This window comes from Neomonachus schauinslandi, chromosome 9 (genome assembly GCF_002201575.2).
Source record: "Neomonachus schauinslandi chromosome 9, ASM220157v2, whole genome shotgun sequence".
NCBI classification, from domain to species: domain Eukaryota; kingdom Metazoa; phylum Chordata; class Mammalia; order Carnivora; family Phocidae; genus Neomonachus; species Neomonachus schauinslandi.
Window position 1 is genome coordinate 336,966 of NC_058411.1, and position 14,940 is coordinate 351,905.

Consider the following 14,940-nt stretch of genomic DNA (forward strand, 5'->3'; position numbering starts at 1 on the left):
TGGGCTGGGCTGGGCTGGGCTGAGCTGAACCGGGCTGATCTGGGCTGGGCTGGGTGATCTGGGCTAGGCTGAACCAGGCTGGGCTGAGCTGGCCTGGGTGAGCTGGGCTGAGCTGAATTGGGCTGAGGTAGGCTCGGGTGAGCTGAGCTGAGCTGGGCTAGGCTGGGCTGCACTGAATTGGGCTGAGTTGGGCTAGGCTTGGTACATTGAGCTGATTAGCCAGGGTCACTGAGCTATCCAGCAGAAATGGACTGGCTGAGCTAACTTGGCTCAGAGGTGTTTGATGTCCTAGTTTGGGCTAGATTCACCTGCATTGGGCCATTTAGTTCTAGCTGGGCTGAGCTGGCCTTGCTGGGCTGTCCTGACTAACATTGGTCTGACTTTAATGACCCGGTTGTGCTAAGAACAGGCCAAGGGGAGTCTGCATGGTCTGACTCTTCACATACATACTGTCCACTGACCCTAGACACACAGGCCAGGGCTGGGGGTCTGGCTGGGGGGCTCCTCTTGATGCCCTCAAACTGTGTCACAGACAGCTCATGGGGCTTGCAGCTGAGCCTACCAGTCTGGCTCCGGTGTCTCAGAGGGAAGGCAGCACTGGCCGAGCCATCCTGAGCTGGGAGCCAGGGTACCAGAGTGCTCGAGGATAAGGCACAAGGCCACATCTTTCCCCAGCTTCTCACAAGTGCAGAGCTGGGCTTTTGCGGCTGGGTGAGGGCTGCTGCGCCTCCCTTTCCCAGCTAGACTCGGCCTCCGCCCAGCCGCCCGCTGCACTGTTGGTCCAGGCTGGGGAGGCCGTGAGGCCAGCCCTTGTGGCAGTGGGGTGAGGGGGCCACGGGGCTGGCTCAGGCCTGCCTGGCAGAGCATGGGAAGAAGACACCTTGTCACTCAACTCCTGTCCCTCTCTGGTCCTCAGAGAACCCGTCCCCTCCAAACCTCTTCCCCCTCATCACCTGTGAGAGCTTCCCGTCTGATGAGACCCTGGTGGCCATGGGCTGCCTGGCCCGGGATTTCCTGCCCAACTCCATCACCTTCTCCTGGAACTATCAGAACAGCAGTGAGGTCGGCAACCAGGACATCAAGAATTTCCCTTCGGTTCTGAGAGAGGGCAAGTACGTGGCTACCTCCCAGGTGTTCCTGCCCTCCATGGACATCCTGCAGGGCTCTGATGAGTACCTCACATGCAAGGTCAAACACCCCAATGGTGACAAATCTGTGGAAGTGCCCTTCCCAGGTGAGAGCCAGGCCCTCCTACCCATGGCCATGTGGGCAGGGTGAGGCCACGTGAGCTGACTGACACCTTGTCCCCTCCCAGCAGGGAAGAATGGAGAGCTGTCCCCCAACGTGACTGTCTTCATCCCGCCCCGCGATGCCTTCTCTGGCAACAGCCAGCGCACGTCCCAACTCCTCTGCCAGGCCAGAGGTTTCAGCCCCAAGCAGATCTCCGTGTCCTGGTTTCATGATGGAAAGCAGATCGAGTCTGGCATCGACACCGGCAAGGTGGAGGCTGAGGACAAAGTGTCCGGGGCTGTGACCTACAGGGTCCTCAGCATGCTGACCATCACCGAGAGTGCCTGGCTCAGCCAGAGCGTGTTCACCTGCCAAGTGGAGCACAACGGAGTGATCTCCGAGAAGAACGTGTCCTCCACGTGCACCCCCAGTGAGTGCTCTGGCCCCTAGTGCAGCCCCTCAGGGTGGGGGTCCCTCACGTACACCATGGGGTTCCACTCAGGCCAGCAGCTCCCTGAGCCTTGGCTTCCCGGAGTGGCCAAGGGCAGGGAGGTGGGGGCCCAGCATGCCCCTCCAGTGGGTCCTTGGGGCTCAGGAAGGCTCGGTGTGAATTCAGCCTATGTTCTTTGGGGAAAATCTCCACCTCCGCCTGATTTCACATCCAACCGGTCACTGACACAAACTCTCTCCTGATCTAGATCCAACCGTCAGCATCAGCATCTTCACCATCCCCCCCTCCTTTGCTAGCATCTTCCTCACCAAGTCGGCCAAGCTGTCCTGCCTGGTCACAGACCTGGCCACCTACGACAGCCTGACCATCTCCTGGACCCGCCAGAATGGCGAGCCTCTGAAAACCCACACCAACATCTCTGAGAGCCACCCCAACATCACCTTCAGTGCCACGGGGGAGGCCACGGTTTGTGTGGAGGACTGGGAGTCAGGAGAACAGTTCACCTGCACGGTCACCCACACGGATCTGCCCTCGCCTCTGAAGAAGACCATCTCCAGGCCCAAGGGTAGGGGCCCGCGCCTCCTCTGCTCCAGGACTCTCCAGGGCCTCTGGGGGTCTCTCCCCAGTGGCCCCCGGCCTGAGCTCACCATTGTCTTTCCTCCCACAGAGGTTGCCAAGCACATGCCAGCTGTGTATGTCCTGCCACCAAGCCGGGAGCAGCTCAGCCTGCGGGAGTCAGCCTCGGTCACCTGCCTGGTGAAGGGCTTCTCTCCCCCAGACGTGTTTGTGCAGTGGCTGCAGAAGGGGCAGCCCATGTCCCCCGACAGCTACGTGACCAGCGCCCCGACGCCCGAGCCGCAAGCCCACGGCCTCTACTTTGTCCACAGCACCCTGACCGTGAGCGAGGAGGACTGGAGCGCTGGGGAGACCTACACCTGTGTTGTAGGCCATGAGGCCCTGCCCCACATGGTGACCGAGAGGAGCGTGGACAAGTCCACCGGTAAACCCACCCTGTACAATGTGTCCCTGGTCTTGTCTGACACAGCCAGCACCTGCTACTGACCACCGGGCTGCCGCCCTCCGGTGGGCCCCGCAGCCCCTGGCTGACCCATCGCTGTGTGTGCGTGTGTACAAACTAACCTCGCCAATGGGGTGACATGTGGCATTTTATCAAAATTAGAAATAAAAACATCCATTCAAAAGACACTCGTCCTGAGTAAGCGATGCTCTCGCCTGCCGGGGCCGTGGCTATGCTGTACCCACCCCCAGACCACCCTCCACGCCCATCCCTGCCCCCACCCAGCCTCTGGAAGTCCCTGTGCTCCTTGCAGACCAAGCCCATGCTCACCGCTCCTGTAGCTGCTCCCACGGCCACGTGAGTGTGCAACACATACACACATGTGTGCACACGTGTGCACACACATGGATGCAGACATGGATGCAGCTGCATTAGACACACGGATACACACAGAGACATGTGTGTATGGACACACACACACATGCACACACAGTCACAGACACAGACACACACACACATGGACACAGATACATGCACACATGGACACACATGCACACACACGTGCACACACCCACACACGTGGACGCATACAGACAGATGCACACGTATACACACATGCACACACAGTCACAGACACAGACACACACACGTGGACACATACAGACACGTGCACACACGGACGCACATGCACACACACGTGCACACACACCCACACACGTGGACGCATAAGACAGATGCACACGTATACACACATGCACACACAGTCACAGACACACACACACGTGGACACATACACGTGCACACACGGACACACATGCACACACACGTGCACACACACACGTGGACGCATACAGATGCACACGTATACACACATGCACACACGTGGACACATACAGACACATGCACACACGGACACACATGCACACACACCCACACAAGTGGACGCATACAGACAGATGCACACGGATACACATATGCACACAGTTACAGACATATGCACACACACACGTGGACATATACAGACACGTGCACACATGGACACACATGCACACACACGTGCACACACCCACACACGTGGATGCATACAGACAGATGCACACGTATACACACATGCACACACACAGACACAGACACACATGTGGACACATACAGACACGTGCACACATGGACACACATGCACACGTGTGCATACACCCACACATGGACATATACACACATGTGCACAACCCACACACGGACACCTACAGACACATGCTCACACATACACATGCACACACATGTGCAAGCATACCCACATGTGGACACATACAGACACATGCACACACACACACACACGGTGCCAGCCCCCACACACTCGTGGTCCCTCAGTGCCTCTGGCAGGAACTTCTGCCCTGTCCAGTCGTGTCACTTTCTGCGGGGCTTTGTGCCCAAGCTCTGCTTGTCCCTCTGTCTCTGCTTGGAGGTCCGGATTCTGACCATGGCCACCATTCCCGGGCCTGGAGCCAAGGGAAGCCCCTGCCCGTGCCCAGGCTCTTGAAGGCAGCAGTGCCCACAGGTGAATGGGGCTGGGCCCATGCTGACAGAGCAGGCAGTGCCTGGACATCGGCCCCAGAGGCAGAGAAGCTGTTCCTGGAGGCTCCTCCTTGCAAGGGTAGGCTGCAGAGAGCCTGATCTGAGTGGAGAGCCCCTGCAAACACCCAGCCCTGGAAATGGTGGAAGATGAGGCAGGAGTGAGGGAGTACAGACCTGGTGGGCAGAGAGGAGCAGCGGCCCAAGTGGGATCTCCTCTGCCAACAGCCACAGGCAGCACGGCCCCTCTGGGCTGCCCCAAGACCCTCTGTGCACCCCAGGCCCTTGGGAACCTGAGCTCCAGATGCCCCAAAGGGGCCAGTTATGCAGGGCTGCAGACCCACCTGAAAGTCCTCAGCCTGTCCACCCCAGTGTCACCCTCCATGGAGCCTCAGGGTTCTATCTGAGCCCTTGGCCCTCGAGGACTGGCAGGGCAGACAGCGGCCAGGGCCCCACAAGGGCTCTCCCACCAGCCATGCACTCTGAAACGGAAAGACGGCAGGAATCTCACTAGGAATCAAGGAGGTTCCCCTCGGGCCCAGACACGTGCCAGCCTCGCTTGTCTCAGTGGTCAGGGGCACACCCACACCCCAGACCGCAGCCGGCAGAAGGCCCTGCTCCCTGCCTCTCTCCAGGCGGCCCTGGCCGTGCGGCCCTGCCCCGCTCCAGCCCGGCCACATCCCTGTGTCTGTGTTGTTCTGCTGCGCTCTCTGCCACCCCATGGCTCCCACACAAGGTGCTCGGGGTCACCCCTGCTCTGCTTTGGCCACGTTCGGCCTCTACCTCACCCTCTGCCTCAGGCTGCCAAGGCCCAGCTAGCGCCTGGCTTAGACGCTTCCCAACCCAGCCCAGGAGCCCTGGGCCCCACAAGGCGGGTGCAGAGGAGGAGACTGTGGGGCTGGGAGTCACGCGCACCCTTGGCCCCCCGGGGGCAGCACAGCCGAGGCCCAAGGGCGGCTCTGGGGCCAGGCCTTGCTGCAGGGCGGCCTGACCCCTCTGTGCTGTGTTCCCTGCAGGGGGGGAGGTGAGTGCCGATGAGGAAGGCTTCGAGAACCTGAACACCATGGCGTCCACCTTCATCGTCCTCTTCCTCCTCAGCGTCTTCTATAGCACAACAGTGACTCTGTTCAAGGTAGCCGCAGGGCTGGCACAGGGGGCGGGTGGGGAGGCACACACGGCCCAGGGCAGCGGGAACACAGCTCACGCCATCTGTCATCTGCAGGTGAAATGACCGGCCAGCCAAGAACATCAGAGGCCCGGGACGTGGACCCAGGGGGCAGCCCACGGAGCCCGTCAGCTGGTCCTCAGATCTGCCCCATGTCGCCCCCTCCTGCTTCCAGCTCCAAGACGCGGCCGCGTGTCTTCGAGTCCGCTCCGAGCATTGTTTTGCAATGTACACGCATGTCACCTTCAAATAAACACGTATATTTTATCTTAAAAAACTGCTTGCTTGTGCAGGCTTTTTGTCCCAAAGTGCACTCCCGGTGTGTCGAGTGTGTGTCAAGGGCCTGTGGGAAAGGGAGGTCCGTCTGCACACAAGCCCGCCAGAGGACGTGCCGGCAAAGGGGGCCCGGTGGTGGGACCCAGGGTCTCGGGCACATCCCATCTGCTGAAGGACGCAGCCGAGCGGGGCACAGTCCCAGGCCTGACCTCCCGGACACGGCGGGACCCAGGAGCCAGGCTTGGGCCTCGGGGGGTTTGTGTGCAACCGCACGATGCACGGTCCCCGTCTCCATCCCCGGCCGGCCCGGCCGCCCAACGGGCTTGTCCCACGCTTCGTGGTGCCTGGGGTGTGTGGGACTGAGACCGGCAGGAGCACAGGGGGCTGACCCTGCCGTTGGACTGCGCCCTGACCGCTGTGTGGACGGCAGCAGGAGTTTCTGGGGAACCGGTGAGGAGAGTACCTGCTGGGGAGCGGCGCGGGGGGGACGGCTCTGCGCGTCCACATCACTGCACGGGAAGGGCAGGCGGTGCCAGGCCCGGGAGCCATGGCGGAGGCGGACCGCGGCAAACAGGGTGCGGGACCCGTGTGGGGGGCTTGCCCGGCCACCGTGCAGACGGCCGGAGGGACCCCCAGGCCATGAAGTGGTGGCAGCGAAGGTCTGGAGGGTGGCAGGGGAGGGCAGAGAGGGGAGGCACAGACCCCACACAGCTGAGGGGTTGGGGCCGGCAGCTCGCGGGTCCCCGGGACACCTGTCCCCTGTGTGCGCTCCGGGGGGGGGGCACTTCGAGGCTCTGGCTTCGTTTTGGTTACATGGACCACCCCCCCGGCCCAACCTCACAGGCTGAGGGGGGTCCAACGAGGTGCGGGCCGCGGCTGGGGGCTCTTGTGCCCGTGGGGAGGGGGGCTGTCAGCTCAAGATGGCCCCTGCGCTGCGTTTGTGCCCAAGGACCCCTGACAGGGGGCTTGCATGACAGAAATTCAATCGTCTAGACATCAGGTGTCCCATGGGGGTGTCGGCAGGGCCGGGCCCCCGGGCCGCGAGGGAGAGTCCGTTCCAGGTGGCCTTCTGGTGGCTGCCGCCATCTTTGGCGTCCCCGGGCTTGGAGGTGCCATCTCCGCGCTGTCTGCCCCCGTGCGCATGTTCCAGACCCCCCCTTTGATAAGGACATCGGTCGGGTGGGATCAGGGTCTCAGCCTCCACGATCCTGTTCCCAAACAAGGGCCCATTCTGGGGCACTGGGGCGGCAGGATTTCAGTACATAAACCGGGGCTCACAATCTAAGCCATAACCGTCCACCCCCGGCCCCCAAAACTCGTGTCCTTTTCCCAAGCAAAACACTTTGCTGAACAACTCCCAAAATCACCCCACTGAGCAGCAACCCTGTGTCCAAAATCAGCTGAATTGGGAAGAGGCAAGACATGCGTGTGACTGAGCCTGGGGTGCAGGGTGGACGGGCCCGTCCCGGCAGGCAGGGACCCGAAGCAAGAGAGGCCAGTTCCGGCAGGGCTCCCCATTAGGTGCTAAGGCTCCGGAAGAATCCGCCTGGCCCCAGGCTCTGTCCTCCGAGCTGGCGCCCGAGGCCTGGGTCCTCTGCGCCCCCCTTGGCAGCCCCGCCGGCCTCTGCGTCCGCGGCTCCGTCTCAGCGCGAGCTGCCCTCTGCTTCCGTCGGGCAGGCGCGTTTACGTGAGATTCTCAGAAACCTTGTTGGCATCCCAGGCAGTTCCTGGGACGAGTCCACCTCCAGGGGCCTTTCCTGGGGAACCGCATGGCTGCTCCTGGTTCCTCTCTGACGCTTGCTGGGACCACACGCGCCATCCGCCGCGGGAGGCGCCTGGCCAGACCCGCAGAGACCTTCCCAAGGCTCCTAGCTGTGGCTCCGTGTGCAGCCGCCTTGCACGTTCCCGGCAGCGGCGAGCAGGGCCGGGCCGTCTACACTGTGCGTGGACGGCTCCTCAGCCAAGTGCCCCCGGCCGGCGCTCTCCGAGCCCAGACACGCCGGCGGCCCAGCTCCCCCATTCCGCGTCCTCGGCAGAGTCACCCTTCCCACCGAATTCCACCAACAGTCTTCAGGACAATTTGGCTGTTTCTTTTTTTTTTTTTTTTAAAGATTTTATTTATTTATTTGAGAGAGAGAGAATGAGAGACAGAGAGCATGAGAGGGAGGAGGGTCAGAGAGAGAAGCAGACTCCCCGCCAAGCAGGGAGCCTGATGCGGGACTCGATCCCGGAACTCCAGGATCATGACCTGAGCCGAAGGCAGTCGCTCAACCAACTGAGCCACCAGGCGCCTCAATTTGGCTGTTTCTGACGTGTCCCTCCAACACCAGCCTCTGCCGGTCAGCCGGTTCCAAAGCCACGTCCACGTTTCTAGCTGTTTGTTGCAGCTCACTCCACTCTGCTTCCAAAATCGGCTTTTGTTTCCTGCGGGCGCCGGAACCACATACATTTTTCCTCCGTTCTGGGGTCTGGGAGCCCGAGATCGGGGTGGGGGGTGTAGGCTGCCGCTGGGGCGGTGAGGGGGTTCGCGCCTCCGCAGCGTGGCGGCTGCCGGCCGTGGGCGACCCTTGGTCTTCCTGCCGCGCGTCCCTCCGACCCCCAGCTCATCTGCACACAGCACGTGTGTCCCCTTTCGCAAGGACGGGCATACTGGGTTTGGAGCCCACCCTCTGGCACTATGACCTCATTGAATTATTAATTCACCCCCTAGCGCCTTATCTCCAAGTGAGGTCCCGTTCTGAGGCATGGGGGTTAGGACGCAGTTGGGCCCACAAGCCCACCCACGCCTGGCGTCTCCCGCACGGTGAGGGAACCCAGGGACACTGTGCGGGCAGTGGGGGCCCCCGGGACGTGGGTGGGAGATAGTCCTGCCGGGGAAGCCCAGGAAAAGGCAGGGGCAGGCTGGCCAGGTGCTTGGGAGAGCACACAGGTGGGTCCTGCCCCAGGGGGCCCATGCAGCGGCCACAGCGGCCCGGCTGGCCGGCTGGAGAACGGGCACGTCTGAGCAATGGCAGCGTGGTGCCCAGGGGCTTGGCCCAGAGCGGGGGCCACAGACGATGGCGGCGGGGCCGTCAGGGACAAAGGCAGGGACCCCGCACTCCCTCGGCCGCCCTTGCCCAGCCAGGCCCCCAGGGAGAGGACAAGGGGACTGGAGCCGGCCCGCCAGGGAATCTCATTCAGGGCCCTGCCTCCCCCCGGGCCCAGGGTCCATGAGTGACAGCCCCATGGGCCCAGACACTGCAGGGCGGCCTGCACCCCAGCCCAGGCATGGCCGAAGGCCTCCCGTGAAAACAAAGCACTCATGGGCCTGGACCCCAAGCCGCAGAGCCCCGGGGGCAGGCACTGGGGACGGTCCGGCTGCATCTGCTCCCACCCGCTCGTCCCGGAACCGCACCGAAGTCCAGCCACAGGCCCCTCTGCAGGCAAAGGGGACCCAGGCCTCCTGCGGGACGGCCCAGGGCCAGCATCCGGAGGCCTGGGGGGGACACAGGGCCCCAGGGCCCGCCACCAGGGCAGCAAGGGCTCTGCAGCAGGGGGAGCACCCTTCATTGTCCCCCCGCACCCTGCACCCTCCCTCCGCGGCCCCAGCCTCACAACCCCCGTCTGCCTTCCAGACTCCAAGACACCGGATCTGTTCCCCTTGGTCTCAGGATGTGAAGCCCCGAATGAAGGCGACCTCATAGGCCTGGCCTGCTTGGCACAAGGGCTCTCCGTAGAGTCGGTGCAGGTCAGCTTGAGCCCCGGGGCGCAGGACCAGAGGCAGGAGACCCCCCTGACCGTGCTGGGGCAAGGGCACACTCGGCTGTCCGTCCTGATGGCCAGCTGGAAGCCGGGCCCACACCACTGCAGAGCCACCGTCAGGGGGGGGCGCCCCCCCAGCAACGAGCTGCGGAAGGACATCCAGTGGCCAGGTGGGTGGTCCCCAGGCCCCCGGGACGGCCTCTAGGGTCTCCCGCTCCTTGCACCCCGAGGACGACCGGGCAGCTGGGCCCAGCATGCAAGACAGAGTCTGTGGCCGCGTGTGGGGCCTCCCGTGGCCCAGTCCGCACCGTGCAGCCGGCTGGCACCTCCCTCCCGCCATCCTCCGTCCTCCCAGCCACCGTGCATGCACCGTCTGATCCCCCGACTCTCCCTCCGGTTTCAGCGTCCTGGGAAGCGAGGACCTCCTGGTCGACTCGCAGGCCGTCCCTGCCAGAGGACCCCACCAGAGCCCCCAGCACTGCCAGGGTCCCAGGTGAGGACCCCCACCCCAGCACGCCCACTCCTGCCTTCTGTCCCTTGGGCTGACTCCTTCAGGCAGCCCTCCCTGACTTCTCTGGTCGGGAAGGGCAGGCACTGAGGAGGTGCGCACGGAGCACCGACCGCACGGCAGGGGACAAACCCTGCTGGGTTTGCCACCAGCAGACGCCCCCTCAGGCCCCTTGTGAATAGGAGACCCCCCGACACCTGCAGAGAGCACAGTGCACGGGGCGGGACGCCCTAGGCCTCAGACGTGAGCCTGTCCCGGAGCCCCACGTGGGCACACGTGGACGACGTGGCCAGCCGGGCGGAAACTGGCCCCGTGACTGTTACAGAGCACGCCACCGAAGGCTCAGGAGCCGGGACAGTGGACCCAGGGGTCCCTGCAGCAGGTGACCCCCAGCCGGCTGCCTGTCCGAGGGCCACGTGGGGTCACAGCCGCCCTGCCTGCCCCTCAGGGACGGCCCGGTGCTCGCTCCTCCGAGTGGGGCAGCAAGCTGTGTTCGCAGACAGGGAAGGGCAGCCCCAGCACCAGCCCTCTGGGGCGTTGGTGAGGCCCACACGAGGGGCAGGGGCTGTGGTCAGCTGTGGCCCCTCCGTGGGCCCTCCACCGCCCGCCGCACCTGTGACCGCCCCATCTCCGAACACCAGTGCCCCGGCTCAGCACGGCCCGGTCAGACCCGGAGGGGACCGGGCAGCAAGGAGAGGATGCCGAATGCCACCCTGACCTGGGGCAGGGGTACTTGCCGGACCCAGTCCATGCAGGGCACGTGCACCAGCTGACTGGGAGCCGGGCCCAGGCAGAGCTCCGGGGAGACCCTGCAGGCAGGCTGTGTGGGCCTCCAGGGGAAGATGAGCTCCGTGGGGCAGACTGGGCCGCGCCAACCCCACGAGCCCAGCCCTCCGAACAGGCCAGCTCTCTGCACCCCAGAGGGCCACACGGGCCACAGCCCGGAGCTGTTTCCTACAAGCCGGGAATGCTGTTTTAGCTGGATGTGGCGGGAGGGGGCGGGGAACGGAGACCCAGGAGCCCCATGTAACTGCAAAGCCTAAGTATTTACTATCTGGCCCTTTACAGAACAAACTTGCGGGCACCTAGTCTGTCCCAAACCTAAGGCCCGATAACGTCCTGGCTGCCCTCACCCTAACCGTAGAGGGTACTGTGGCAGGATGACCCCGCAGGAGCCCTGGCGAGGGGCCAGCAGCGGGTGCGGGTAGGTCTCCGGACCCCAGAGAGCAGGAAGGCTGAGGGGCCCAGGGAGGCCACGGCCCTGACGATAAGTCCTGCCGGTCGCACCCCCTCTTCTCCCCGCAGTGCCCTCCACCAGCCACACCCTGACGCAAGCCACGGAGCCAGGAAGCCCAGTGGACACCATGCTCAGAGGCCAGTTCCTTGGGGCACAGAGTGGGAGGAGGAGGGACTGGGGAACCTGGGGAACCTGGGGAAGTCCTGCCCCGCGAGCCCCCAGCCCGGCAGCGGGAGGCCAGGAAGCAACAAAGGGGGCTCTGCACGGGGCGTGTGGCAGACCTGGGCCTGGCACTGCCCACAGCACCACCCCCAGGCTGATCCCCAGCTGCCCGAGGGCCCCCGCTGACCATGCCTGCTGACCGAGGTCGCGGTCCTCTGGCAGGCTGCGGGAACCACACCCACCCTCCCAGCCTCTCCTGCACGCTGAGCCAGCCCAGCACGCCTTCCCAGGTGGCGCCCACAGCACCAGGAGGGCACGGTGAGGCCCGCTCCCGGGCCCAGGACACGGGGTGGCTGGGGGCCCTGCACGCGCACCCCCTGCCCAGCCCAGCCCTCCTCCCACAAGGAGACACCAAGGGGGTGGGGACCCGCCCCCCGGGCCGCCCAGCTTCGCCCAGCCTCAGGTGGCCCCAGCATGACCGGGCTTCTCCCCGTAGCTGCCACGGCGCCCTGCTGCCTCGCCGTCCGCGCCCTGACCGTGCCCCAGGTGGCCTCCTGGCTCCTGTGTGAGGTGTCTGGCTTCTCGCCCCCGGACATCCTCCTCACCTGGCTCCAGGGCCAGAGGGAGGTGGACCCTGCTGGGTTTGCCACCGCATGCCCCACGGCCCAGCCTGGGAGCGGCACGTTCCAGACCTGGAGCGTCCTGCGTGTCCTCGCCGCCCAGGACCCTGGCCCGGCCACCTACACATGCGTGGTCAGGCACGATGCCTCCCGGAAGCTGCTCAACTCCAGCTGGAGCCTGGACGCTGGTGAGTCATTCACGGGCCTGAGGGCTCCCGTCCCAGCGCGGGGCAGGGGCGGAGGGGCAGCCCCCCCAGGAGCTGAACGGCTGGGTCCTGGGGCTGTGGCCAAGGGCTGCACCGCCCACCCGGACCTCCCCACCCGGGCCTGCTCGGCTCTGCTCGGCGTCTGGGGTGGGCTTTGGATGCCCCGACACCTGTCGCCCCAAAGTCTGTCCTCATGTCTACACACCACGTGCTGGACTAGGACGGGTGGGAGGCGGCTGTCACCCCCGCCAGGCCCCAAAGAACAGCCGTTTCCCACCAAGATACACCGCACCGCTGGGCGCAGAACAGGGGCCGCCCCTGGGGAGGGTGGTCATCCCAGACACCGCCTTCCAGGGGCATCTGAGCCTCCCCAAGCCCCGGGCCCCCCAGTGGTCTGGGAGAACAGCCAGCACCTCAGGAGCCAGATACGCCCAGAAGTGGGAGCTGGTCTCGGTGCCCGGGGCCATCTGACCAGCACAGGCCCACCACGGCCCCGACTGCAGGCCGCCTGCGGGGCGGAGGGCACGGAGGCCCGCCAGGCTGGGGCTCATGGTGGAAGTTTAGGGCTTACTGTGCCCTCTGAGGCCCTTGTCAGACCCCCTTGCCACCCCGTCACGGGGCAGCACCCTGACAAGAGCCCCCTCCTGGCCCGGCAAGGCCCTGGCGGGACTGTGCTGGACACCTTAGGCCAAGCAGGCAGCAGGATGCCGTCCTCCTCCTGCTCGTGCAGGGGCAGCAGGCGGTCTGGGCGCCGGCTGCTGGGGGGGGGAAGTGCCCAGTGGAGGCCCACGGCAGCAATGTGGGGGGCATGCAGGAAGGCTGTGCCAGGCTCCGTAGCTGGGACACCCCGCCAACAGCCCGGACCCTGCCTTGGGCATCCCCCCACCGATGAGAGCGCTGGCCCTACTCTGTCCCTATAGCCTGGCGGTGCTGGCAGCCTGCTGGGCAGCAGCCCATGGGGGCCCCGGAGAGGTGGCGGCTCCTCAGCCCCCGGCCCGCTTGCCTCTGCCCCCTCAGGCCCCCCCAAAGTCCCGGTGCCAGGCCCTGTCTGCCTACTTATGCGGGGACCCTTTCTCCTCAGCCTGTCTTCTTGGCCTTGCCCCTTTCCCGCTGGGTGCCCCCTGCGCTGGGCCACCTGTCACGGCTCATGCCCCCAGGGTATGCGTTCTCTGGCCCCCAGAGCAGCCTCCCGGCCCTGCTTATCCTCCTCCTCTGGGCCCCCTGAGGGCCAAGTCCACGCTGACACTCCTCTGGGTTCCACCGTCCTACCGCCAGCTGCCCCCAGGCACAGACCCGGCCTCTCCAAGGTCTGAGGTCACAGGTGAGGGTAGACGAGCGCCCTGGACAGACTCAGTCAAGGCTGGAGACTGGCCTGCGTCATGCACGAGCCCCAGCTGCAGACTCTGGGTCACCGGAGCACACAGAGTCCCGCAGTGGAGAGGCGGGACAGCCCAGCGGGCAGGGCTCAGCTCAGACGAGGGGGCCTGGCCCCAGCGCTCCCCACACCGGACCGTGGCATCCATGCCTGCGGTTGCCGGGCTGCTCAGCCAAGCCTCGCCCAGCACCTGCCCCTGCGAGCACGTATGGAGCAGGGCAGGAGCACATGGAGGCGTGCGAGCGAGCGAGCGGGGACGGCCACGCCTCCCCAGTGCCCAGCCCTCTCCCTGCACCTGCAGCCGTGCGTCCCGTCCCCAAGCGTGGACTCAGAGCCTCCAGAGCCCAAACATGCCACATCTTCCTGCAGGGGCAGAGGTACGTCCACCTGCCAGGGTCACACACTCTGGAGACAGGATGCGCTGCAGAGGACGCCAGGGGCCTGGCGTGCCCCCAGGGCCCCCGGGAGCGAGTGGGGAGAAAGCCCTCACCAGCCCACCAAGGGCTGAGCCGAGCAGGCGGGCCTGCTCAGGGAGGCAGCTGGGGCCCTGCCCGTATCTCCTAGACCCCTCCTCCAGCCAGGTGGGGGCGGCTGGAACCACTCCCCCGGTTTAGGCCACCGCAGCCCCTTGGAATGAGCCCATCCTCCACGGCTCAGCAGGGTCTCAGCCGCGTCCCCCCTGCAGCTGAGCACCCTCCTTCCTTCCACTGCAGCTGAGGCTTTGCTTCTGGGGGTCCTGCTCGCTCTCCTCACAGGACCCCCAGGCTCCCCGCATCCTGCATCCGCAGGCCTGTCCTCTGTCTCAGCCCAGCACAGCCCCTTGTTCCCAAACAGCAGTATGCTCAGCACAGGCCTGGCGCACGGGCAGCCACGATGACTGGGGGACACTTGTGCTCCGCAGGATCACCGTAAAATAACACCCCCCCAACCTGGTCCTGCTTCCCGTCTCGCAGGAGGGCTGCATGCGCCCAGGTCCCACAAACGGAAGTCAGGGGGCTCTCCAGCGCCCCGGACCTCCAGCCCTTCTGCTTCTCTCAGCCCCACCCGGGCCCTCCCCTGCTAATCACAGTGCCCTCCCTGCTGGTCTCTTGCTGCAAGCCGTCCCCCTCAGCCCAGCCTTGCTCCACAACAAAGGGATTTCTGAGCCTCCAGTTAGGATGTAGGAGATGAGGAAGGACTGTCAGGCCCACAGGAACAAATAGACAACACCACATACATTCTATAAACCATGCTTATTTAAAGCCACTAAAGAGCTGGGGACTCACAGAGGTCCAGCTGGTGACCTGGCTCCTACAAAGAGAACATTGTCGGCCACCTTACCTCACCCTGGGCACAGGGGGACAGAGGGACGCGAGCCCCACCCTGGGCACGGGGGACAGAGG

The 14,940-nt window shown here is 64.8% G+C and overlaps 1 gene segment (V, D, J or C); it reads left to right on the forward strand.

The window, feature by feature from the left end:
• The window catches only part of LOC110582518, an 18,560-nt gene extending 12,857 nt beyond the window's left edge, over positions 1–5,703 (forward strand). Inside the window, 6 exon segments of the C gene segment in view lie at positions 917–1,234; positions 1,316–1,660; positions 1,929–2,246; positions 2,349–2,681; positions 5,285–5,400; positions 5,491–5,703. Coding sequence covers positions 917–1,234; positions 1,316–1,660; positions 1,929–2,246; positions 2,349–2,681; positions 5,285–5,400; positions 5,491–5,499 — 1,439 coding nt within the window.
• The last annotated feature ends 9,237 nt before the right edge of the window (positions 5,704–14,940 follow it).